General features: G+C 49.7%; 2 protein-coding genes across 5 annotated transcripts; both read right to left on the reverse strand.

The window, feature by feature from the left end:
• Positions 1-873: 873 nt before the first annotated feature.
• il1rl2 (interleukin 1 receptor-like 2) lies at positions 874-10,604 on the reverse strand. Its single transcript, XM_040201496.2, has 12 exons — positions 10,504-10,604; positions 9,988-10,049; positions 6,525-6,732; positions 6,273-6,441; positions 5,595-5,766; positions 5,423-5,494; positions 4,891-5,017; positions 4,574-4,713; positions 3,374-3,517; positions 3,098-3,262; positions 2,459-2,638; positions 874-2,349 (listed from the first exon to the last, which is right to left on the reverse strand). The coding sequence occupies exons 2-12, from the start codon at positions 10,043-10,045 to the stop codon at positions 2,183-2,185; spliced, it is 1,602 nt and encodes a 533-aa protein (XP_040057430.2). The 5' UTR covers positions 10,046-10,049; positions 10,504-10,604; the 3' UTR covers positions 874-2,182.
• A 527-nt stretch (positions 10,605-11,131) lies between these two features.
• LOC120834346 (interleukin-1 receptor type 1) lies at positions 11,132-19,962 on the reverse strand. 4 transcript variants are annotated; one of them, XM_078090902.1, is made up of 13 exons: positions 19,828-19,962; positions 18,463-18,601; positions 15,779-15,856; positions 15,240-15,489; positions 14,969-15,161; positions 14,701-14,872; positions 13,881-13,943; positions 13,604-13,739; positions 13,311-13,465; positions 13,042-13,185; positions 12,517-12,684; positions 12,181-12,398; positions 11,132-12,085 (listed from the first exon to the last, which is right to left on the reverse strand). In XM_078090902.1, exons 3-13 carry the CDS (start codon positions 15,852-15,854, stop codon positions 11,819-11,821), a joined length of 1,842 nt encoding a protein of 613 aa, XP_077947028.1. In that variant the 5' UTR covers positions 15,855-15,856; positions 18,463-18,601; positions 19,828-19,962; the 3' UTR covers positions 11,132-11,818. The 4 variants fall into 4 exon arrangements, with proteins under 4 accessions (XP_077947028.1, XP_077947029.1, XP_077947030.1 ...); XM_078090903.1 differs by having other exon boundaries at positions 19,727-19,878; XM_078090904.1 differs by lacking the exon at positions 15,779-15,856.
• Positions 19,963-24,538: the final 4,576 nt, after the last annotated feature.

Here is a 24,538-nt window from a genome sequence, read left to right on the forward strand (position 1 = left end):
AGTGTTAGTGATCTATTCTTACAAGTTAACATCGATTTCTCGTTAAAAACGCAATCGTAACACGTTTATTTTACATGGTTAGACTTCACTAAGTGTGTTTACGGGGCGCAGGTCCCCGTTCACTGTGAACAGGGCGACGTCATCAGTTACAGTCCGTACTTATTTAGTATGTATCACTACGAATTTGTATGTTTAAGATTTTCGTATACCACATGTAGCATTCTGTGTCCTTAACCGGAAACCTCTAGTGGGTCCTCCACTTCACACGTGTTTTTGGGCTTGAATCTTGACGTATTTAAACCCGGTAACAGCTGGTAATGTGACACGAGGACGTGAGACATCGCTAGACCAGACAGACGGTTCAGAGAAGAACCCTGACGGGCGTTACTGCGTTATTACGCGAAGACGTTTAATACGTTTGTCCGAGGATGTCCGGCCTCCCCCCTTTACACGTGCACGCACACACACACACACACACACAAACATGCACACGCACACATGCACACACACGCATACACACACATGCACGCAAACACACACACACACACACACGCACACACACACGCACGCACACACACACACATGCACGCACACACACACACATGCACACACACACATGCGCACACACACACATGCACACACACACATGCGCACACACACACATGCACACACACACACGCACGCACACGCACATGCACGCACACACACACACATGCACACGCACACACACACACACACACGTAGGGAGAATTAAAATGGTCTTTCTCTAATCGTCGGCCTGTGAGCTCGTTTTCAGTTCAACTTTTAATGGATTTGCAAGAATTATCAAACATTTGATGCAATTCAAACTTTAGAGCCAATAAACAAACAAACTGGTGCAATGAATATTTATTCATAAGAAGACAACTGAGAAAGACGATGAGCAAAGATTCAACGTGAAAAAGATAAGAAAACCTCAAGTTCCTCTGAAGACAGGAAATGACAGCAGGGAGATTCTGTGTGTGGGTTCCGATGTCTTAACAGACACCGCCGTTAACAGCCACCGCCGTTAACAGCCACCGCCGTTAACAGCCACCGCCATTAACAACCACCGCCGTTAACAGCCACCGCCGTTAACAACCACCGCCGTTAACAACCACCGCCATTAACAACCACCGCCGTTAACAGCCACCGCCGTTAACAGCCACCGCCGTTAACAACCACCGCCGTTAACAGCCACCGCCGTTAACAGCCACCGCCGTTAAACAACCACCGCCGTTAACAGCCACCGCCGTTAACAGCCACCGCCGTTAACAGCCACCGCCGTTAAACAACCACCGCCGTTAACAGCCACCGCCGTTAACAGCCACCGCCGTTAAACAACCACCGCCGTTAACAGCCACCGCCGTTAACAACCACCGCCGTTAACAGCCACCGCCGTTAACAGCCACCGCCGTTAAACAACCACCGCCGTTAACAGGTTAAACTAAGGCTGGATTCAAATAGTCAAAGAAATGACCTCCTAACATTTGTTCCTAACCACATTGACCTCTGTGGAAAAGGTCACGGGGTGAAGGAAAGGTGGTTAGGAGAGTTGATGAGGAGACGGGAAAGGACGGGTGACGTCAGTCTGCAGCGGTTAGTGTGAGTCGTGCGGACACACAAACAACCAGCTTCAAAGGAAAACGGTATTAACGTAAACGAGTGAGTCACATGATCTGCGTTTCTACGTCACGATCGTCGTTTCTCCTGAACGGACCAATGACACGTCTCTATTTGAACATTCCCTCCGCCAGCAATCATCTCCTTTCCTTTGGTCCATGGTTCCTATGCTGAAGGAGTAAGGAAGCATTGAGGCTCCTTTCCTTAGCATTACAGAATATGGCGACACTTCACTCAGTGAGGAACCTTCTGAGAACATTTGACAATTCAAATCCAGGAATTTACTCACTAATGTGCTACATGACCCCAATGACCTCGTCTGAGGGGGGGGTCATCTGGTCCTTCCGCCCTCTTGAATGTTCAGCTACGATCGACAGGGCGGTTCCCCCCCCCCCACTCCTGCTGTCTCACCCTGGCTGGTCTGAGAGGAAACACATGTGGCGATGATGAAGAACACGTCAGGAACACGTCAGGAACACGTCAGGAACACGTCCCACACAGGGTTCCTCAAAAAGCCTGACGGTCCCGCCTGTGGCTGGGTTCAGATGGCGGCCGGGCGCCCCCCCGACGGCACCGAGGGCATGTGGTACCGCAGACTCTTCCAGAAGCTCCTACTGGCTCCGCGGGTGCTCCTCCACCGCAGGGCGCCTTGCCTCCTCCTGACGTAGCGCAGCGACTCGGGCAGGCGGCTGTAGTCCACGGGGCCGCCTGGTGGATCGGAGCACAAGGGTCCCACGTCAGTTGTCATGGAAACACGTGCACTAAAAAGCCCCCCCCCCCCCCCCTGTCTGTGGATAAAAGCCGAGTCCGTCCTCACCCACTTCCACCAGGATGACCCGGGGGTCGTTGGAGGTCAGCGCGTCATGGAGGCCGACCTTCTGCTCGTAGCACAGCCGGGGCTCCGTTCTTCCATCGGAGGGGGGGTTCGCCTCAGGTGATATGATGATGATCAGCCTGCGGCAGCGCCGCACCGTGGCGGCGACGGCGTCGTGCACCGCTGGAAGAGACAGGAAGTCAGAAAGCAACGTGACCTTCGGGTGAAGGACAGAGGAACACAATCAGTCAACGAGCTTGAGGTACGTGCACTCCGACGCCTCCACACCTCAAAGGGAAATGTGCTACTTTACAGCATCGCTGCAGGCCTGATTGCATCCTGCAGACTGTACATGGCGGCAAATCAGGTTGATGCTCGCGCGTAAATCAAACGTCCACGTCTGTTATTGGTAAAATGTCCAAATCTGTGAACGTCTCAAATTACAGGTCTCGAATTTTGACAGTGATTTTCCGCCATAATGTGCTTTAATCTGCTTTATTCTTTTATTTGCAGATTTTCAGGAGGAAATGTTGGATTAGGTAAGTGTCCCTGAATGCATCACTTAGTTACACACAATTACACATGAGAACATGAACCAGAACCAGGGTTGTTCCCCAGAAATCCTCCAGGTGGATTGTGTACCTTCCCCGGGGCAGTCGTCCCGTCCCGGGATGTACAGGGAGTAGCCGTGTTGTTCCTCCAGCTCCTCGGGAAGGAGCCCCAGGGCCAGGCTCGCCGCCTCAGCTGACCCCGGGCCGTCGGGCGGGAGGAAGCTGACGTAGGCGTCGTAAAGCTTCCCATCGAGAGCTGCGCGGGAGGGAGAGAGGACGACGACGGTGGAGCATATTTACATACATGTATACATATATATATATATATATATATAATATATATATAAAACCTCCGAGCAGAGCGCACCTCGCTTGGAAAAGGTCCTCAGCAGCTTCCTGTGGGCCAACACCAGGTCCACTCTGAAGAAGACGAGGACCGCGAAGAGCAGCACGAGAGCCAGGGAGGAGGAGAGGCCGAGGGCCACGGCGGTGTAGAGGGCCCTGTGGTCGGCTGGAGAGAGGAGGAGGAGCAGGAGGAGGAGGAGGAGGAGCAGGAGGAGGAGGAGGAGGAGGAGGAGCAGGTGGAGGAGGAGGGGGTGAAGCAGGTGGAGGAGGAGGAGGAGCAAGAGGTGGAGGAGGAGCAGGTGGAGGAGGAGGAGCAGGAGGAGCAGGAGGAGGAGCAGGAGCAGGAGGTGGAGGAGGAGCAGGAGGAGGAGGAGGAGCAGGAGGAGGAGAAGGAGGAGCAGGTGGAGGAGGAGGGGGAGAGGGAGGTGGAGGGGAAGGAGCAGGAGGAGGAGGAGGAGAGGGAGGTGGAGGAGGAGCAGGTGGAGGAGGAGAGGGTGGAGGAGGAGGGGGTGAAGCAGGTGGAGGAGGAGGAGGAGGAGGAGGAGCAAGAGGTGGAGCAGGAGGTGGAGCAGGAGGTGGAGCAGGAGGAGGAGCAGGAGGAGGAGGAGGAGCTGGTTCAGACATTTGGGCCGAGCCAGCGGTCTGGGAGGAGACTCTTATTATCTTAGTATCTCTTATTATTTATTATATATTAATGTTATTTCACAATCACAGCTGACATTGAATTAGTGTGAATTCAGATCAGACCTGAGGCGTGTGGGAGAGATGCAAATGTTGCATATGAAGGAATAAATTATAACTCTTTTTTTCTGTTTGAATTCATTGGAATGAAGAGATTCATAGTTGCAAACTAGTTAATCTTTTCTCTCTTGTGAACAAATGAACAGTTTATTATTTGTTTCCTTCTGGGAGACAAGCGAAGAAAATCTTCACCAACTTGCCAATATTCCCATTTTCTTCCGGGGAAGTCTTTATTTACATAACTGGTAACACGTAAGTGTGCGTAAAGGCCCCCGCTCAGATCACGTGGTGCACCTCATCCCCTTGTGGCCAAACTGGGAATCACAACAACAAGCAGAACCTCTTCATAAGCACAGAGTGGGTTTCCTTTCACCGCTGAGGCCTTGCACGCCTCTGGGGTGATGGCGTCTTTGACACGTCGGGCGTCTGACTGTGGCGTGTTATGGCAGAAGGAGAGGAAGAGGAGGAGAAGAAGAAATACCTTCTTGAAGCCACACGTCGCCCTTGTGGGATCCGCCCGGGTTCAGCACCCAGCAGAAAATGGGCACATTCAGGAAGTGGCGGCGGACGTTAGAGATGGAGAGGGTGGACTCCCCGAACACCCTCCCTCTGCGGTGAACACTGAAAGGGGCGGGGCCAGTCAGCCAATCAATCAATCCATCCATCCATCGGTTATCAAGAAAGAATGTGGGGTCTTCACCCTGTCTCTTCTCTCCCTGTGCTTTGTTTAAAAAAGCTTCATCGGCCAGATTCAGCATCAAGGAGGCAAACAACAGTAAACCATGAATAAACACTCACAATTTCCAGGAGTCGTGGAGTTCCTCGTGCCCGTCGGTGTCCGTCTCGTTCACCGTCCAGTACATGGACGTCTCCGGGTCCTCGCTGAAGCCGATGGAGGCCAAGCACTCCAGCTCCACCCTCGCCCCTGTGGAGCAAAGCATGCAGGGAAGCCCTCGCCGTCACCGACGGGAAGCGACGCGGGTTGACCTCTGACCTCTGATCGCCAGAATCGGCGTCGCCCGGATTCCCGCATGTCGAGACACGAGGGGAAACAGGCACGACGGTAGTGCTGCTGCACTAATGAATTTAACTGTTTCAGTGACTTGATTCATTTTTATTTGCTCATAAGCTATTTTATAATAACTTTTAACTTTAGACTTTTATTCATTTTATTTGACCAGAGAGAATGTTGAACAAATGACTCGTCTGTTCACATCAAATGTTCAAATGCGGAATAGAAACACCAGCTCAGCAGATGACTCAAACCAGACAGACATGCAGTGCGTGTGCGTGTGCGTGTGCGTGTTACTGTGTCAGTGGTTACACTTACCTTCTTGGACCACCAGCACTTTGTGTTGAGGGTAAACCACCTCGGGCTTCACAGCGAGCGTACCCTCGACCCCTTAAAACACACAACCGGCGCAACACGTCAGACCCCAGTGTGATCAGGCTGAACACACACACACACACACACACACACACACACACACACACACACACACCCTTGTCAACGGTCACCCGGATGCTGCGTGCGGCGGTGTACGTCCGGCCGTCCACGCTGACGTCGACCAGGCAGGTGTAATTCCCAGAATCCCCCCGAGAGGCGGCAGAGAGCCTCATGAGGCCGCCGTGGTCCACGGTGACGTGTCCCCCCCCCTCCATGGGCCGGCAGTCCTAGAGGCCCCCGAAAGCACAAAGACGTCATCATGGGCGGGCCCGAGGTCACAGGGGCGCTGTCACGGCGCGTTTTCAGGTCATACTGTAAATCTACTAATACGCAGCGACCAGATCATTTAAAACCAAGGAGCCGTGTTAGCTGCATGCTAAGCTACAAGCTAACAGACTGCTGGCTGCACCAAAAAGGCCTGAACGTTGGTCTTCTAGAACATCACGTTGCCTGTTTTCATTCACGAGGCCATGACGTGACGCTTCAGTCTGATCAAACAGCTTTCATGGAGGAAGCTCGGAGGCTTCCTGCCGCTGTGCTCAGCCAGCGGGACTCTTTGCACACGGCCCTGAAGCAGCGCTGCATCATTCATCAAGTCACAAATGTTACAGGAAGACAAAAGTCCAATCTGTCCTTTCACCAGACATGAGGCGGGCGAATGTTGATCCTAAACGCAGCTTCCACCCGTTGTCCCTTCAAACGGAACCGGTAGAGATGAACCGACGCCTGGTACCTTCATCCAGCGCACGTTCCTGGTGCTCTTCAGATGGAAGATCTCCTTCTGCTTGCAGGAGAGACTTCCAGGGACCTCCAGGGAAAGGGACTTGTCCTCAGGCGGGTCGGGGCACTTCCCTCTGGACACCGACACCCCGAACGTGGCCCTGAGCGCTCCGGGGGGGTCCCTGAAGAGGAGATGAGCTTTTACCCAATTACAGTCACATCATATACTGTATACATATATATATATATATACCAGAAGGAATACCTTTTCTCACAGGTGTAGACTCCGTCATGAGACATCTGCACAGGTAGAAACCACAGCAGCCCTTCTCTGACCTCCATCCCCGGGGGCAGGCTCGGGTCGCCCCCCCCCCTGCTCCACGTCACGTTGGCGTGGTTGTCCGCAGAGAGGCACCTCAGCAGGAAGAGGTGGCCGATGCTGACGCGGTAGGTGTCCGTCTCCCCATGGTGGTCTGGGTGGGACAGTGAGGGGAGATCAGCTGTCTGTCGGTGCTAACAGCGTTAGCATCGGGGCAGCAGGTGAGGAAGCACAGGTGAGTAAACAGGAGAGAAGGGGAGAGCCCAGCAGCTGACTTTAACCCACTTATTATTATTATATCAGGTTTTTGGTGCAGACATCCCCTCAATAAGAGAGCTCGTAATGTTTGAAGTCATAGGTTTTTAAACTTGAACATACCGACATACGTGAAGTTAAATGCATTTAGTGTACGCCACAATACAGCTGTGTAATTAATACATTAAGGACAATATTGTAAAACCACTGTAATTTTGAAACTGTAATCAATAGAACAATACCAGCTGTGATTGTATTAAATGTGATGTGACCGACTGAAATCCACCTAATTATGACTGAGAGACATTCGAAATCCATCGAAATTACATTGAACTCATCAGGAGACCACAGCCAAGATGTCTTCTGTCCGTCCGAGCTTCCTTCATTCTTAGAACACAACAAAAGCCAAGAGGTGGAGTAAGTGTGATGGTGATCACCTGTACATTAAGGTACATTAAGGTACATTAAGGTACATCAAGGTGCATTAAGGTGCATTAAGGTGCATTAAGGTACATCAAGGTGCATTACGGTGCATTAAGGTGCATTACGGTACATTAAGGTGCATTAAGGTGCATTAAGGTACATTAAGGTGCATTAAGCTGCATTAAGGTGCATTACGGTGCATTAAGGTGCATTACGGTACATTAAGGTGCATTAAGGTGCATTAAGGTGCATTACGGTACATTAAGGTGCATTAAGGTGCATTACGGTACAGTAAGGTGCAATAAGGTGCATTAAGGTGCATTACGGTACATTAAGGTACAGTAAGGTGCAATAAGGTGCAATAAGGTGCATTACGGTGCATTAAGGTGCATTACGGTACATTAAGGTACAGTAAGGTGCAATAAGGTGCAATAAGGTGCATTACGGTGCATTAAGGTGCATTACGGTACATTAAGGTACAGTAAGGTGCAATAAGGTGCATTAAGGTGCATTACGGTGCATTACGGTACATTAAGGTGCAGTAAGGTGCAATAAGGTGCATTAAGGTGCATTACGGTGCATTAAGGTGCATTACGGTACATTAAGGTACAGTAAGGCGCAATAAGGTGCATTAAGGTGCATTACGGTACATTAAGGTGCATTAAGGTGCATTACGGTACATTAAGGTACAGTAAGGTGCAATAAGGTGCATTAAGGTGCATTACGGTACATTAAGGTACAGTAAGGTGCAATAAGGTGCATTACGGTGCATTAAGGTGCATTACGGTACATTAAGGTACAGTAAGGTGCAATAAGGTGCATTAAGGTGCATTACGGTGCATTACGGTACATTAAGGTGCAGTAAGGTGCAGTAAGGTGCAATAAGGTGCATTAAGGTGCAGTAAGGTGCATTACGGTACATTAAGGTACAGTAAGGTGCAATAAGGTGCATTACGGTGCATTAAGGTGCATTACGGTACATTAAGGTACAGTAAGGTGCAATAAGGTGCATTACGGTGCATTAAGGTGCATTACGGTACATTAAGGTACAGTAAGGTGCAATAAGGTGCATTAAGGTGCATTACGGTGCATTACGGTACATTAAGGTGCAGTAAGGTGCAGTAAGGTGCAAAAAGGTGCATTAAGGTGCATTACGGTGCATTAAGGTGCATTACGGTACATTACGGTACATTAAGGTGCATTAAGGTGCATTAAGGTGCATTACGGTACATTACGGTGCATTAAGGTGCATTACGGTACATTACGGTGCATTAAGGTGCATTACGGTACATTACGGTACATTAAGGTGCATTACGGTACATTAAGGTGCATTACGGTGCATTAAGGTGCATTACGGTGCATTAAGGTACGGCGACTACCGCGGACGTGTTCCGTGTCCACGAGCCGCCGACGACGACCCCGGAGGTTTCCCGTGTCTCAGCGCCTGCCATTCCAGAGACGTTCTGTGCCCTGCAGTCGCCGCTCCGGACCCGGCCAAATGACCGTCCGCCAGACCGACCCCCAGAGGCTCCCCGGTCGTCTGGCCGCCCGCCCGCCAGAGTTTCCCGGATGGTCCGACCAACGTCTCTGGTTTCCCTACCCCCCCACCCCTTGTTTTGCTCTAGTGTTGGCCGTCTGGAATTCGGCCCTTGAGGGGGGGGGGTGCTGTCACGGTGTGGTTCACTTCCTGTCGTATTTTGTAGTTTTCTGCCACTCGTGTCCCCGGGTAACTTCACTTCCTGCCTTGTCCCGTCATCCCCTGTGATCGTCTGATAGTTTCCACCTGTGTCCAATCGCCTGCACCTCCCTTGTGTATTTAAGCCGTGTGTCTCTGGTGTCACTTGTTGCGTCATTGTCTTTCGTCGTGGATGTTCGTAGTTTCCCGCCTGCTGGTTTTTCCCCTGGTTCTTCCCCTGGTTCCTGTGTGTTTTTGCCCGTTGGCCTTTTGATTTTGCCGTTGTGACTATTAAAGTCTTCTGTTTCCTGAGAAATCTGCGTTTGAGTCCTGCCTCCCCCACACATCCCACACATTAAGGTGCATTAAGGTAGCTGAAGAACTAACACGCTGTTGACCTGTTTTACTTGTTTGCTACAGATATAAATATATATATATATATATATATATATATTTATATATATATATATATATATATATATATATTTTATACAACCGGACACACAGACACGCAAACTGAGACTTACTAGAAATGTGGCAAAAAACACAACACACCTTCTCATCCAAACTGACAGGTGCGTTATGTAATATATATATATATATATATATACATATATATATACATATATATATACATATATATATACATATATATATATATATACATATATACATATATATATATATATATATATGTGTGTCTAAACATTAACGTGCGAGGGGGATTAAACAGGAAAAGCAGTGTCACACAGGACTCTTTATTATTATATATGATTATGTATTATATATATAGGATTATATATGATTTTGTATTATATATATATATATATATATATATATATATATATATATATATATATATATATAGGATTATATATGATTATGTGTGGCATGAACACATCGAGGCGTATAAACTATGTGGCTTCACCTTCCTCCTCTGTGTAACTCGCATCTCTTTACCCAACAAATGCTTCCCTGGAAGCCGCGTTTGCCCGTTTCCCCCGTGACGCTTACGGAGAGCTGAGCGTCTCGCTCACAAGAGACGGAGTGACTCACCGTGAGCCGCAGCGAGCGCGGCGCCGGCAGCCATCAGAAGGGCCCAGCTCGCCGCCATCGCCCTGGTTGGTGGGGGGGACACACGTTAGCTGTCTTCAGAGGCCCCTGGGAGTCCTCCGACATGGCTTGTGTCCTCCGCCGCGCTGACTCAGGCTGCTTCCAGTAAAGGGAAGTGAGCGAGGTGCCGTTTACGCAGCGGATTGAGCCAAAAAGGAAGGCAGGGGCCCCCCGGCAAAGTCACAGGAAGTTCAACCGACGCCCCTCGGGTCAACGGCCAGCAGGCCGGCGGCTCGGTTCTCTCCAGAACCCCAAATTCTGTCATTTTTATCCAACGCAAAATGTGCCTGGATTCTACGCTCAATAAATCGGCCTTATTTTGTCATCAGAAAAAAAGAGCCTATTGCTGAGTGATCAATACACATCTATGCTGTATGAACAGATGAGTAGTATATGTATATATGTGTATATATATATATATATATATGTGTGTGTATATAACGGACAGCTTTAACTTACCTCGTGCGGTGCAGCGTCTTCCCTCCCACCTTGAGAACTGTTCCCCTCACGCCGGCGTTCAGCTGCCACTGACAGAAGAAAAAGCACCTGTGGTTTTCGTCCTGTAGGTGAACCGGAATAATAAAGTAGAGCTTCTGCTCCGTATGTAGGTCGGTGCGAAGGAGGATGTGTGTCCTCGTTGTGCCACCAAAAAGAAATGTTCCAAACGTTGCAAGCGAAAATAAAGTTTGTAAGTAAAAATATATAAACTGAGAAAATGTATCTGTTAGTTTTTCTTATGAAACTATTGTTTTTTTCCCTGCAAAACTAAAACTTGTCCTCTCAAAACAAAACCTTTGGTCTTTGTTTTGTCTCATTGCAACACAAAAGGGCCAATTCATTTAACTCTTATGAATAAACTCCTATATCCGATTCAATCATTCAACATACGTCTCTCTCACTCCACATTTAAATCAAACTCAAACCGTAACCCTTGTAACAACTTTGCACATCGTTCTGCTCGTTTTCATCCCTGTTATTGCTAAAGGACAAAAGGTAGAGATTTGAACCATTTCCACGGCGGAGAGACAGGAACTCGATCCACTGCCACGGCGAGGCCACAGAAAGAAGAAGAATCGCGTAGTTCTTGTCGGTTTTTCACGATGTTTATTGAGTAGACGACGGTCACAGTCACTTCCACGCACATGGAAACATTTTCACACGTTGACACGATGCACAACATGTGCCTTTTTTTCAGGAATAGAAATCAATCAAAAAATGCATTTCTGACACACATGTTGCTCCTCTGACTTCACATTTTATTGTCTGTCGCTCAAAAACATGAATGAACTGCATTGATTTAATATCTTACTGTTCAGCATGAAGGTACATTCTTTGTGACACATATGTACATGTTACAGTCACTCCTGAGTCCTTCAGTCTCCCCCGTGTCAGAGGTCACACGTGACCCGACGGTCACACGCGACCCGCCGGTCACACGTGACCTCCTGTCCTCTGACGTGCTGCACTTACCACCAGAGATGTGCTACTTGTAGAGAACCTCTTCAAAGGCGTCCCCCATGGAGGCTCTAAGTGCCTCCAGCCGTCTCCGTCCACCTTCTCCAGCAGCGAGCTGAGGAGACGACGCCCACCTGTCACTCAAAGAGCCCACGCCCTAAAATGAAGCGACTGGATAAAATGAAAAGGGATTGAGCGCGGCCTTTTAGCGGCGGTGGGAAAACCCTCCGTGGAGACCAAACCGTGTGCTCGTCCCCGGCGGTGGAGGTCTGTCCTTCGCCGTGGGGGTCTGTGGGGGAACCAAGCTGAAAGACGCCCATCACAAGCTCAGCAGGGCTGTTTTTTCAGGGTACGCCCCCCTCTTGCCCCTCACCGGCATGCGATACCTCATCTCCTTCCAGAAGCGGGAGGAGGGGGACAGGGACGCGGCGCCGCCGCCGCCTCCCGTCTCCCCGTCCTCGCTCGTCCCGCCGCTCCGGTTCTTCCACCAGCGAACGGCGCCCTGCTTCTTCCTCAGGTGACGCACCGACTCGGGGAAGAGCGCCAGCTGAGCCGGGGAGATCGGCTCCAGTTCCACCAGAATCACCTGAGGGGGGAGAGAGGTGGGGGGGGGGGGGGTTAGAGACCCGGATCTAAGCGCGGCGTGCGACCGCGGCCCACGAAGGTGGTCGTGATGGTCACCTTGAGCGACCTCTCCAGCAGCGCCCGGTGCATCGCCGTCACACACTCCAGCTGCTGCCTGCCGTCCGGGTGGCCGTCCTCCCCGCCGCCCGGACGCACCTCGTTGTTGTTGCCGCTGCCGCTGCCGGCGTGTCTCTTGCCGACGAACGTGGCGGCGGTGTAGATCAGCAGGAGGCGGCGACTGGCTTGTATGTTCTCCTCCACGGAGTCCACCACGGCTGCAGGGAGGGAGCAGAGCTTTAAATCCTACAGGGTTTCCTCTCGAAAACCGCAAGGCTGGCGTCGCGTGAAGGCCGGTGCGCCACAGGGCGGTCCCCGTCCCGTGGCCCGACTCACCGGTCCCGGGCACGCAGTCCCGGCCCGCTATGAAGAGTTTGTACCCGCAGGCCTTCTCCAGCACTTGGGGCAGCGTGCGGAGGGCAAAGGCCTCCACCTGCCCGCTGAAGCCGACGGCGCGGGGCCGAGGGTACGCCACGTAGGCGTCGTACGACTTCCCGTCGCAATCTGGCAGCGTGAACACAGAGAGAGGAGACTTTCAGTGGGTTAGGGTTCGGTCAGCAGGGTCTCAGGTTTGTGATCCTCTGTTAGTGATTTATCTCATTGTGAGTTCGTGTGAGTTTTCTCAGGTTCTGAGGTTTTGTTGCATTTGGAAAGGTTCCTCCGTCGAGCGGCAGAAGGCCTTTCATCAGCGCTGTGGTCGCCTAGTTTCCTTCTGTTTGCTCTCGCTGTTGACACACGCGGTTGTGGCGGGCGGGCGGGGGCGGGCGGGGGGGGGGGGGCGGAGCTTAACGCGTGCGTCTCAGCACATAACGCTGTTTTTAACCAGTGAGCTGACGTGAAGATGAGACGGCGAAGTGTTACCTGTGTTTGCGTAGAGCACCGGAAACGTTCTCCTGAACCACAGCACCACGTCCAGCTTAAAAACGTAGTAGGCGACGACGCTGACGACGAACAGCACCATCCCTCCGCCCAGCGCCGCGCCGATGGGGACCATGCTGTTGGGATCTGTCACATCGCACAAAATCACATATCGCCGCATCGTCACAAAACCAGGAGCGACGGGTGATGGCGTGACCCCCCCCCACGCCAATATGGTGGACACACATTGGGAGACGTGTCCCTGCAGTTACCTGCTGGCAGCAGGGTGAAGTAGCCCGTGGGAATGCCCCTCGAGCTTTGTGCCAAGCAGGTGTAGTTGATGTTGAAGTCCTCCTCCCGCAGCTCGGGGATCATCAGCACCCGCTCCAACCACACGCCGGCGATGGGCGCGTCCTGCTTCCACATCCTGGTGGGGGGGGGGGGGGGGCGCCCCGAGGGCCACAACACGTTAGTTTCCCGTGCGAGCGGGATCGATTCTTCGACGCAACCGCTGCATGGCAAGCAGAGCGCTGTTGTCTCGGCGGGCGGCGGCGAAGCTGCTCACCGTAGCTGGGAGGTGTAGATCCGGTCGACGGCGGTTTTGAGGATAAATGTAAAGTCTCCTTTCCGCCAAAATATGCCGACGTTGGGCTTCCCGACCGACGGCACAAACACCCGGCACCGCTTGCTGAAATTTGAGCCTGAACACAAAACCATGAGTATTAACACGCACATTAACACGTCGCGGCGCGTCGGGTTATGAATAGCTGAGGATGTATTTACAAGAAGGAGCCTCAGATCAACCGTCTGATAGAAGATGATCTGGGGGGGGGGGCACTCACCGAACGGCGCCCTGATGATCTCATTGGCGGGTTCGTGGACTTCTGGAACCAAAAAGTAGTTTTCTGAAAACACATGAAATACAGGCGCTGAGTGTTTGGACCTTTGGCTGCAAACACTCTGCTTCGTGTCTTAAATCTAATAAATGCATCTCCGTGTGTCAACGAGGCGTAGTCGCATTTTCACTTTGGCTAAAGTGCGATTTATAGAAACAGGACACAATTAAAGCTCATGTGGAAGTTAAGAACCAAAGGTTCTGTGGGAACGGACCAGCCGGGCGACCCTACAGGAATCAGGACTGTACCAGCTGTGATCCCTCAGAGGGGACATTGGGAAATGTCCTGATCACGGTAATTATGTCTAATACAATGATTTGTAAACTTTATCCAAATTGAGTTAAATGTATTGTGTTCGTTTGCATTTTAACTGCCAATATAAGTTGTGTTGTCTCGTCCCCCTTTTTGTCTTCATGGTGCTGCACCTCTTATAAATCCTGTGTTCTCGTCTTGGGGGGCTTCAGGTTCCCGGGGGGAGTGAGTGGGAGTTGAAGGTGAAGGGGGTGTTGGATTTTGTCCTCTGTCATTTATGTCCTTTTATTGGGTGGACGGTCCCCATGAGGGGACCTGGATGCGGGTTTTTGATCCTCTTCAGTGAGGCTGTGTTCACCTTTTGATCTTTTTGATCTTTTTGAGCGAGATTCAATAAAAACTCACAAATCGCAGAATACTTTGTTCCCCGTCTTGCGGCGATGGACTCAATCGGCGGTGTGAAAGTCTCATGGCGGATCCGTCACACCGTCGAAGGAGACGCGCCCCCGTTTACCTGAGACCAGCGCCGTGATGCTCTCCGACACGGACCGCTCCGCCCCGCCGAGGGTGAAGCTCAGCGTGCAGGTGTAGGACGAGTTGTTGTTGCGCTCCACCTGGTCGATCTTCAGTCTGGCCGTGTCCAGGTAGGTGTACCGGCCTGTCCCGTCCACGATGCGCTCGCAGCCCTGGAGGGGGGGGGGGGGGGCGGCAACGAGGAGGATCCAGATCCCTCAGAACGGTGGCACGTGGGGAAACCCGATGGCGGTGTGACGAGAACTCACCCGGTACCACGCGACGCTGGAGGACACGTTGTAGCTGTCCAGCTTGCCGATGTAGTCCTTCAGGGGGCAGTTCAGGATGTCCGTCACCCTGTTGGTCAGCGGTTGCACGGCTTTTCTCGGCCGGCCGCACTCCCCAGGTACCGGCGCCTCCACCACCAGCTTGGTGGCCTGCCTGAAGCACTCGGACGGGGTTCTGATGGAGACGACAGTCAGCGGCGCTCCTCCCCCCACAACACAGAGACCCCGCTAGCAGACGGACACACTCACGCACCTCACTATGCTCACATACTCCCCAGAGTCCTCCATCGTCAGGTCCAGGAACCACAGCGTCCCCCCGCTCACCAGGAAGCTGCCGCTCTGGTCGCTCATCTCTCGGCCCCCCAGGTCGTACCAGCTGATGTTGTAAGGGACGCTGGTGAAGTTGAAGACCTCTGGAGACACCAAGGTGCTGCTCAGCATGGCCGCGTCCCCGGGGACCGAGAAGACCCTCTCGAACTGGAGGTTGTAGTTCTTGCAGTTCTCTGAAACGCAGCCGGTCATTTGAGAAAAGAAACGAGCTGCTTTTCGTTTGGACCGACAGCTGGTCCTGAATGGATGAACAGAACCTTTGAACGTGCTCATTTCAATTACAGAAAAGTCTCTACTTCCTGTTTGCTAATATGTTTAGATTCATTGGTCGTGTGCCACCTCGCAGCACGGCCCCCCTGCGGCTACGCTAGTGGCCACAGGGGGGCGGTGACGCGCTTCTGGCCGAGGAGACCGAAGGAGCTGCGTGAAACGTGTGGATGGAAGCTGCAGTTTCCGCCTCACCGCGTTCGAGTCCCGCTCGGATCCCGGAGAGGCCGAGCAGAAACAGGAGCCCTCGCAGCGCCGATGGCGGAGTCATGGCTGAAAAACACACATTACAGAGGTGAACGCTCGAGGAGCCGCCCGGGGAACAACGGCGCTTCGCCGGGAGACTCCAGCGACACCGAGACGTCCCATTTGGAACGCAGCGAGGCTCCTCCCCCTTTGAGACCAGCTCCCAGTGCTTCCTCACTCCCCCGTTGATGACACACCCAGGACGCAGTCACACCGGCGCTTGCGTAACGCCAGGAGCCTGGAGGAGGAACGGCATTCCTGAAGGCCGCTTCATGCGAGCCAGCGGTCCTCCTCGGGCATGAACTGCTCCAGCTGCAAAAAAACTGCTTTCCAGAGAGAAGCACATTTCTATCGCCGCTGTGAAGGCGGTACGGTGGGCTCCCCGGGGGTCCTGTCCCCTGGGGGGGCCGCTAGCTGGAGAAAGACATGCACCCGCCTGGCTGTGGATTCACTCCCTAAGTCAGAGTGAGTCCACCCGGATCCGAGCGCATGAAAGGAATCGTCCGACAGGGAAACCGGCTCCAAAGAGACAACAACAACAACGACAACAAACTCATTGGAAAAGATCAAGTATTCAGTGAGTTTGATACAGATCAAACATGTCAATAACATGTGAAATGGTCTTGTGGGGCATCTGCCAATCACGGCACATTATTTCGACTGGGTTTTGATTTGAACATCGGAGACATGAACCACGCGCACGTGTTGCGTGGTCGTGGTCTCACGTGGTCTCACGGTGTGAGGCCACGTTCACATCAGCAGCTGATCCCATCAGATCTTCATATCGAACCATGAAGATCACGTAGGGCAGATTTGAGGGGACCAGCGGCGTTGTAGACATGCTTCTAAAGCAGAGCGCCAGGTGAGCGCGGCCTCGTGGAGGAAGAAGTGGTGCAGATGAGCGACTCGTCATGGAACTGTGGTGAACGCCATGAACACGCGGCGGCTCGTCTCCTGCTTCGTGGTTATTGTGCCGCTTCTCAGAAAGCCGAGCTTTCTGAGAACGAGGCCTCGCAGAACGCCAGCGGCCGCAGAACGCAGCCGGCGCCCCCCCCCCCCCCCCTCCCCAAACCGTCTCTTCATGTTCACGAGGGGGAACGAACAGCAGCCGGACTTTGTTTACCTTCACATTCACATCTGGAACAACGGCAGAATACAAGGCGCTGAACAACAGACGCTTTTGGATGATTAAACGTGACGGGAAACATTCCAGATGTGGAAGTTAGAAGCAGCTTCTGGTGGACGCAGCGTTGCTGATGTGTTGAAGCAGAGGCTGCTGGGACATGTGGCCCATTGGAAGCGTGTCTGCCGCGGGGTCACTGATCTGCTTGTGTAACGTCTGTTTGCACAGTGGAGGCCGAGGTCCCGTTTAACAGATTACGCTCTGTTTATGGAACCTTCAGTTCGACGATCAACAGTCAACAGACAAACGTATTTATGCGTTTATATAATTCACTAGTCATTATGTTCGGTCTATAAAATGTCAGACTATATCAGTTTCAGTTGTATAATTAAAAACGTACACTTCTTATAATCAAATCAAAAGTCCGAAATCAAAACATTCTCAGTTTAGGAAGAAAATGTGATAATTTGTGTCAAACAAACGCTGGAGGAGCTGAACAACAATAAAAGTGAATGAATAAAAGTCCTAAATGGTGAAGCTCGGTCTGTGGCCAGAAGGTTTGTGTGACCTCGTTTGTCCCCGTGGACATGAGACAAAGCGCCCGTCCCCCCGTCCCCCCGTCATGCAGCAGGGTCCAGAGGAAGTCGCCCAGAGACGGAGAAGAGCTGAGTAAAGCATCTAATAAAAACAGGGAAGTGATCCCGAGGCCCAGAATAGAAACACAGATGGGAATCGGTCACACAGGTCCGAACCAGTACGGTCCAGCTCTGTAGGACCCAAACGGGCCCCGGGGCCTCGGGTTCTGCCCCCGAGGCTCCTGAGGCACTTTATTCTGAACATGCATTGTGGGAATGTTGGGGGCTGTTTACTGGCTGAGTATTTGTTGTTTGTATTTGTATTTGTATTACCCCCCGTTACCCCCGTTACCCCCCCTTAGATTATCACTCAGGAACAACCTGGCTCGTTCACCTCGCCTACACTGAAGGACATGAGATGCAGCAGCAGCGTGCACAAACAACGTGCACAAACAACGTGCACAAACAGCGTGATAGAGACGGAGACTTGAAAGGGACTCACACAGAAAATAGATATTGTAATAAATATAAATGACTCAAATATAAGAAAGCCAACGACACACACACACACACAGACAGACACACACACACACACACTTTGCCGCACAGAGAAATAAAACTAGTGTTGTATTAAATTGGCAGTGCAGACCAACACTGGGTTTTGATTCAGTGATGATGGGAAATAATCATGTTCTTCTCCACAAATGATTGATTGATTTGAGTCTTCCGCTGAGTAGAATCGATGAACAGCTTCTGAAAGCTCCGTTGAGCGGCGGCGGCGTGTGTGTGTGTGTGTGTGCGTGTGTGTGTGTGTGTGTGTTCTTTTGTGGTCACGGTTGCGATGAACCCAGTGAGCGGTCCGTCTCCCAAAGACCGAGCAGCCGCGAGACTCATAGTTCACATGATTACAGCGAGGACAAAGAAGAGACGCTTACCTCCCAGAGGCACCGATCCAAGCGCTGGAGGAAGGACGAGGGACAGATCGGAGCTACCGGAGGAAACCCCCCCCCAGCGCGTGATGACTCACCAGCTCCGTCCCACCTCCAGGGGGAGGAGAGACACCCGTCCACTCGCCTGAAAGCGTAGAAATGACAATGAAAAACGACGTTTCAGTGAATATTTTTGAAACCATATCAAATCAAAGTTTACAAGGTATTCAAACTGTTTCTGTAACACAATTAACACTAGAAAATATGGCGTTTTCTCAGGATACAAGTGAGAATTTGTGCTTTTCATATTCATCTCAATTTTCTTTTCTAGTCTGAAAAATCTCAATTATTTGCAACACTTTTTAAGTTTTCTTGTCCAACAAAATGATTAAAAAAAAGTTCTCCAAGAGACAGATCCAAAGATCTCCAAAGAGAGTCAAAAACCCAAACCTATTCATTCAAAAATTAATTTATATTTAGACACATATGTCCTTTACGAATCGTCTTCATTCAGATTCATTCTCAATTCACTCACCGTTTCAAATCAGAAATACTGGTCTGGTCATTTTACAATAATGTGAAGCCAAAGGTTGAAATGCCATAACTCTAAATGAATTAAGACGGCAGATACAATTAACAGTGTTATTACGATGTTAAAGGACGTAGCTGTATGAAAGAGTCTACTCGTCAAAAGCTGATCAAAATGAATCTGTGACTATTTACATAAATAATAAATGACGTCTTAAGTTTCTCTGACTGCTTGTTTTCAAATATGACAATCTGCTTCTTTTCTCGCTCTTGCATTGCAGTAAATGCTGTATGACGATATTAAAACCACCGCCGGGACGTTCTCCTGCAGGGAGAGATGCATTCTGGGAATACTAATAATAATCAGTTAACGGCGTTAACGCAAAATGTTTTGCTTTATGTTGTGATCCAGTGACTGATCCTGTTTGAGGTTTGACAGTCCTACAAAACATGTAGAAGAGAAAACAAATCCAGCAAACCAATCCACATAAATGTGATTAGTTGTGATTAAATATTTAACTCGTTTGACAGAACAAATCGCTTTAGCGCGGGTTAGCGGTGAAGCGGGACAGACCAGAGAAGTCTCGGGGGTAAAGAGGACCAGCGGGGGGTAAAGTGAATCCCTGTAAAACCACCATAACAACACATGCTGTAATAGTTCGAGTTTTCTTTCCCCCGAGGACGTTGCGTAAAGTGGGAACAACAATGTGGCCGTAAAAGGGTTTAAATAAACTCGTTTCACCCTCCAAAGTCCGCCGGCCGCATCGATCCCGACCGGGATGACGTCACAGCCGGTGACCGTGGTGAGGGACCGGGGGGGGGAGGATGGGGGGGGGGACTCACCTCCGAAGCAGTTACCAAAGGGCGGCGGAGACTTCCTGTTTTCGCGGGACGCTTCGGCTCCTGTCACAACTTCCCGCGCGGGACCTGTCGCAAGGAGCGTTGGGTAACGCGCGCCCCAAGCCCCGCCCCCTGCTCGCTGGGAGAACTGGTTCGCTCGGCTGCGCGCTCCTGTGACCCCGACCACGTACCAGCACGCAGAGACCTCTGGCGGCTGAGCCGGGAACCGATTTCACCATCACACCGAAGTGGTTACATTTCCTTAATATGTAGATTCCATTTATCCAATATTTATTCTACTATGATATTCGGAATGCAATAAGCACAAAAGATTGTTAGATTTTAGAGCATGTAATACTTAATAACGAAGAAAAGCACATTTTTGTTATTATGGATACAATAATATTAATATACTTATCACTTTAAATGTTACATTCAACCAAGCAAAGACATTTTCAAATCTACTTCTGTAAAACATTCAGTAAATTTAGATGAACGCATTCATATCAAACATGATGAAATCTAACAGCCATCAACCCTTTAATAAAAGGTATAAATGAGCAGTTTTCAGGTGTTTGTTGAACTAGTCAAGAGGAATATAAACGTACAGGATGTATGACAAGAAGTCACACTTTCATCAAATGCTTTGGTTTCAGATTGTTTGATGCCCTTAGTGTTTGAGGGTTATGACATTTTTAGAAAGTAAAGTAAAAAGAATTGTCAAATGTTATAAAATATATTGAAAAAAAGATGTAGTCAATGTAACTTAGGTTGATAAATGTTTTGAAAAATAGTCAGATATTGGTAGAAAGTAAATGAGTATCTCATGGAAAAAGTAAAGGAAAAAGATTTGGTTTAAAGATTTAATAGAAAGTCAAAACAGTCAAAAACTAAAAAACAAAAAAGTTAAGTTTAAGTTGAAAATTTGTGGAGAAAAAAAAGTTAATTAGGTCAAAAAATATCATGGGGGAAAAAAGTCATAAATATGAGTTTAGAAATGTCAGAAAAATCTTCCAAATATAAAGTAAAAAATGTCAGGTCAAAAAATGTTGGAAAAGATGGTTCTTCAACAACATGGTTGAGTTAGTTTAACCTGTGGTTTTATAAAATGTTTTTTTTAAATGTTCTCCTCAGCCCTTTTGAGACGCGAGATCGTAAAAAGTCAACTGGCTAGAGTTTAAAAATTAAACAATTTAATGAACAGAAGTAATAATAAATAGTTAGTTAAAAAAGTGAATAGCGTAATATTTCACAAAACAGAGAAGTCCACTGGTCCAGTCTCATATGACCATCAATATTAGTTCACAGGAGGCTTCTGTCTGCTCCGTCACCAGCTCCACCCTGTGAATTCCTTTCTGCTCCGAGGCGTCACATGACTCCCTCCTGGCTCCATCTGATGGTCATCATGTAAACACAGGATGTATAATGTCACCGCATTGCAACCATTGTGTTTAATATTTAAGTTCCATATGGTCCAAAATCAGAATATTTTCCTCACAGGGCTGTCGTGCATCCTTTGCTCATTCGCTACCCGACAGGAGAAAAAACACCCAAAAAACCCTGTTTGGGGAGAAAATTGGGAGAAATCCATAAAGGACGACTTTTAGCATCCGTCCCCAGGTTTTAACATCACATGGTGACAGGATGTTAATGTGTACAGTGATTATATGACTAAATTGGTAATTATGTAACTACTAATATCTATCACACAAACTACAATTCTAACTCTAAACATTACATATTATAATTTCCAGCACTAGGTGTGCTCTTCTGCCTTAATCCCTAACATTAGCTAAAAGTGCACGTTTGTTTAAGAATCAGCGCATGAGATGTGCATCAAGTATGTTGATGGGGAAACATCTAAAAAATGAAGCCCGTTGAAGGACATGCATGCAGGTGTCCCGTCCAGAAGAGGAATCGACAACGTTTTATCTCATAATTTCGATTTTCCATCCCCTTTCTTCAGTGCGGAATCGGGCTTCTATAGTTCGTGAACGCATCGCTCCAGCCAATCCACAGACGGGGTTTGTAACCAATCAGGTGTAGACACCATGGTGACTGGCTCCGCCCCCTTACTGTCAGAAAGAACAACAGCGAGCGCGTAGAAAACACCTTCGAGCGCGAGCAGAGACTAAAGTTCACGCTCCGCGAGCGAGCAAATATCTCGCGCGATTTGCTCGCCGATGTTTGATGTACGCGTGCATGTACGCGTGCATCAACCTGATTTGCGCTCTCGAATTTTGACATTGATTTGCCGCCCCCCTCGCCATCCACGCCTTAAATCTTCGGCTGCTTTTAGAATAACTTATGTTCCCCGTTAAGATGGTTCAGCTCCTGTAGAGAAAAGGGCGCCGTCTCTCGCTCTTTAATCTCATGAAGTGCTCGGCGAGAACGACAGCTTCGTTTCTCCGACGCGCCCTGAAAGCAGCTCCGTATCCCGCTCAGCATCTCGCCGTCGTAGACGAGCTTTGCCGTGTTTGGCAGAGTGAACAACCAGTACGGATCCACCGATTAACCAATTGATCCATATATATAAGGCGCTCGGATTATAAGGCGCTGTCGTTTTTGGGGGAAATTAAAGCCTTTTAAATGCGCCTTGGAGTGCGGAAAATGCGGTATATTGACTTTAATACCACAAGAGGGCGCCGCGTTTGTTGAACAACGACAGGCGGACAAGAGCAGCCGTTTGGAGCGAGAGCCTTATGGTTTTATTAATCTGTCCGTTTAAATTGTTTGTGCTCCACCAGATAATGTTTCACATAACTAATGTGCCGCGTCATAAATATTTTTATATTAATTTCAAACTTTCAAAAATTGAAAATTAAAAAACTATTTATTTATTGTAAATGACCTCTCGCGGCACACCTGCAGTACCTTCGCGGCGGCCCACACTTTGGGAATGGCTGGTCTAGACGATGTAATGTTAATGACTTTCAGGTTCAGTGACGTGCGGTCCCCTGTGTCATCATGAAATGAGAGACCAGATGAGAGGTGGAGGTGGAGGTGGAGGAAGAGTTGGGACGGCCAGCCTCCTCCACCCTCTCGGTGTCATTGTGCGTTGTCCTCCTGAAGAGGAAACGTGCATTCTCCAGTGTCCTTCTCCACCATCTTCCTCCTCTCATCGGAGTCTCGTGCTCTCTCCTCAGATCTGGGCGAGGTCGGTCGACGTTGGTTGGCTTGGAGATCTGCCTCCATATTCGCTTCTGAACTCATGCCACGTGACCTTTAACCACCGTGACAGACTGGAGATTTCAGGCCCTTGTGTCTCTCGGTGGTCTGCTGAGCCTTGGCCATTTCTGCCTCATGTTCTTTGACCATCTTCTGGAGTAGACTCTCCTTCAGGCTGCAAATGTTTTGCGCTTGTCGATGGTCCGCTGAGCCCTGTTCATCTCGTTCTCTTGAAGGTTCTCCAGACAACTTGGTGAGGGAGCTGTAGGAGGGAGGGGGGACATGGAGGGGGAAGCGAGGGGTAACATCTAGGGGTGTAACGATTCATTTTAACAACGATTCGATTCGAGATCCATGGTTGCCGATTCGATTCATGGACGATCTGGGTTCATTTAGAACAATTCGAGTCGATTCAGTGACTTGAAATCGATTCAGTAACTTTACTGGACAGTGCAGGCAAAGTTTCTGAGATCCTTGTTGTTTCTTGTAAGGGAATCAGGTTTAAATTAATTATGGATATTACAAACAAGCAAACAACAATTAATGGCAAATGTATTAAGCTTTTATTGTGCAACCATTTTCAATGTAAACATTACACAATAATTACACAATGTTTGGATCAATTCACAGACACCACATTGTAGGGTCGCATGTCTTTACAGATAAACTTGTTACTGTGATGAGTTTGGTGCTGGCGAGGCCTGAGGCGTCTGCAGAGCTGAGTTACCTGCTGCTGCTGCTGCAGCGGTTACGCTGCTAGAGGTCCTGACTGTCGGCGTTGTTTAGTCCCACGGCGCCTTAGTAGACGGCCGCAAAGATTCCTCGTGTTTCCCTGGTTTTTTATTTGGCTTCTACATATTCTACAAACAGCGACCGGCTTATTTAGAACACCTCCGTGTTTGCAAAAGCCAAAAGGTTTCCACGCGCTGGATCGATAAGGTAGTTTGTAAATGTCTCGCTCGCAGTCGTCTCCTCCACGCGGTGTTTTGTTGCGTACTGATGACGTCACAGACAGGCAGACTGAATCCAGTAACGTTTAACGCGTCTAAAGTGCTAAAAAACAAACAAACAAACACACATCCTCAACGTTTTTGTGCTCAAATCCAATGTGCAGTTTCCAAGTATCGATACAATCGATTATGTACCATTTCAATCGATTTGTAATCGATATATGTCGTCCGGAATGCCGATTTGCGGAGCACAGATCGATTCAGTTGGATCGCAGGAATATAAATCGATGAATCGATTCGGCGGATGAATCGTTACACCCGAGTAAAGACCCTCGTGCCGCACCGCTCGGTCCACCGTACGCTCCTTCCAAACGTGCACTGTGCTGGAAAACGCTTTCTCCGCCTCTCTCCACTATTTCTCCCTCTTCGTCATTTCCATCAGCTCCATCAGCTCCATCCTTCTTTCATCTCCCCGTAGGCAGCTTGAGTCTTTCTCTCTAACCCGAGGCAGGTGTCCTCACGGTTCCCTGTCTTCCCGCCATGCGTCCTTCTCCTCGCAGAGCTTGATGATCTGGCGCTTTTGGTTTGCTGCAACT

The sequence above is a fragment of the Gasterosteus aculeatus genome, chromosome 16, assembly GCF_964276395.1.
Source record: "Gasterosteus aculeatus chromosome 16, fGasAcu3.hap1.1, whole genome shotgun sequence".
Classification (NCBI taxonomy): domain Eukaryota; kingdom Metazoa; phylum Chordata; class Actinopteri; order Perciformes; family Gasterosteidae; genus Gasterosteus; species Gasterosteus aculeatus.

Coding starts and splice junctions, on each gene's coding strand:
- il1rl2 (XM_040201496.2), bottom strand. CDS start 10,045: ATGGCGGCGAGCTGGGCCCTTCTGATGGCTGCCGGCGCCGCGCTCGCT. Junction 5,767..6,272: donor GGAACGTGCGCTGGATGAAG/GTACCAGGCGTC, acceptor GGGGGCCTCTAG/GACTGCCGGCCCATGGAGGG. Junction 5,018..5,422: donor AGTGCTGGTGGTCCAAGAAG/GTAAGTGTAACC, acceptor TTTGCTCCACAG/GGGCGAGGGTGGAGCTGGAG.
- LOC120834346 (XM_078090901.1), bottom strand. CDS start 15,589: ATGAGCACGTTCAAAGGTTCTGTTCATCCATTCAGGACCAGCTGTCGG. Junction 15,162..15,239: donor GAGTATGTGAGCATAGTGAG/GTGCGTGAGTGT, acceptor CGTCTCCATCAG/AACCCCGTCCGAGTGCTTCA. Junction 12,086..12,180: donor TGCTGGAGAGGTCGCTCAAG/GTGACCATCACG, acceptor CTCCCCCCTCAG/GTGATTCTGGTGGAACTGGA.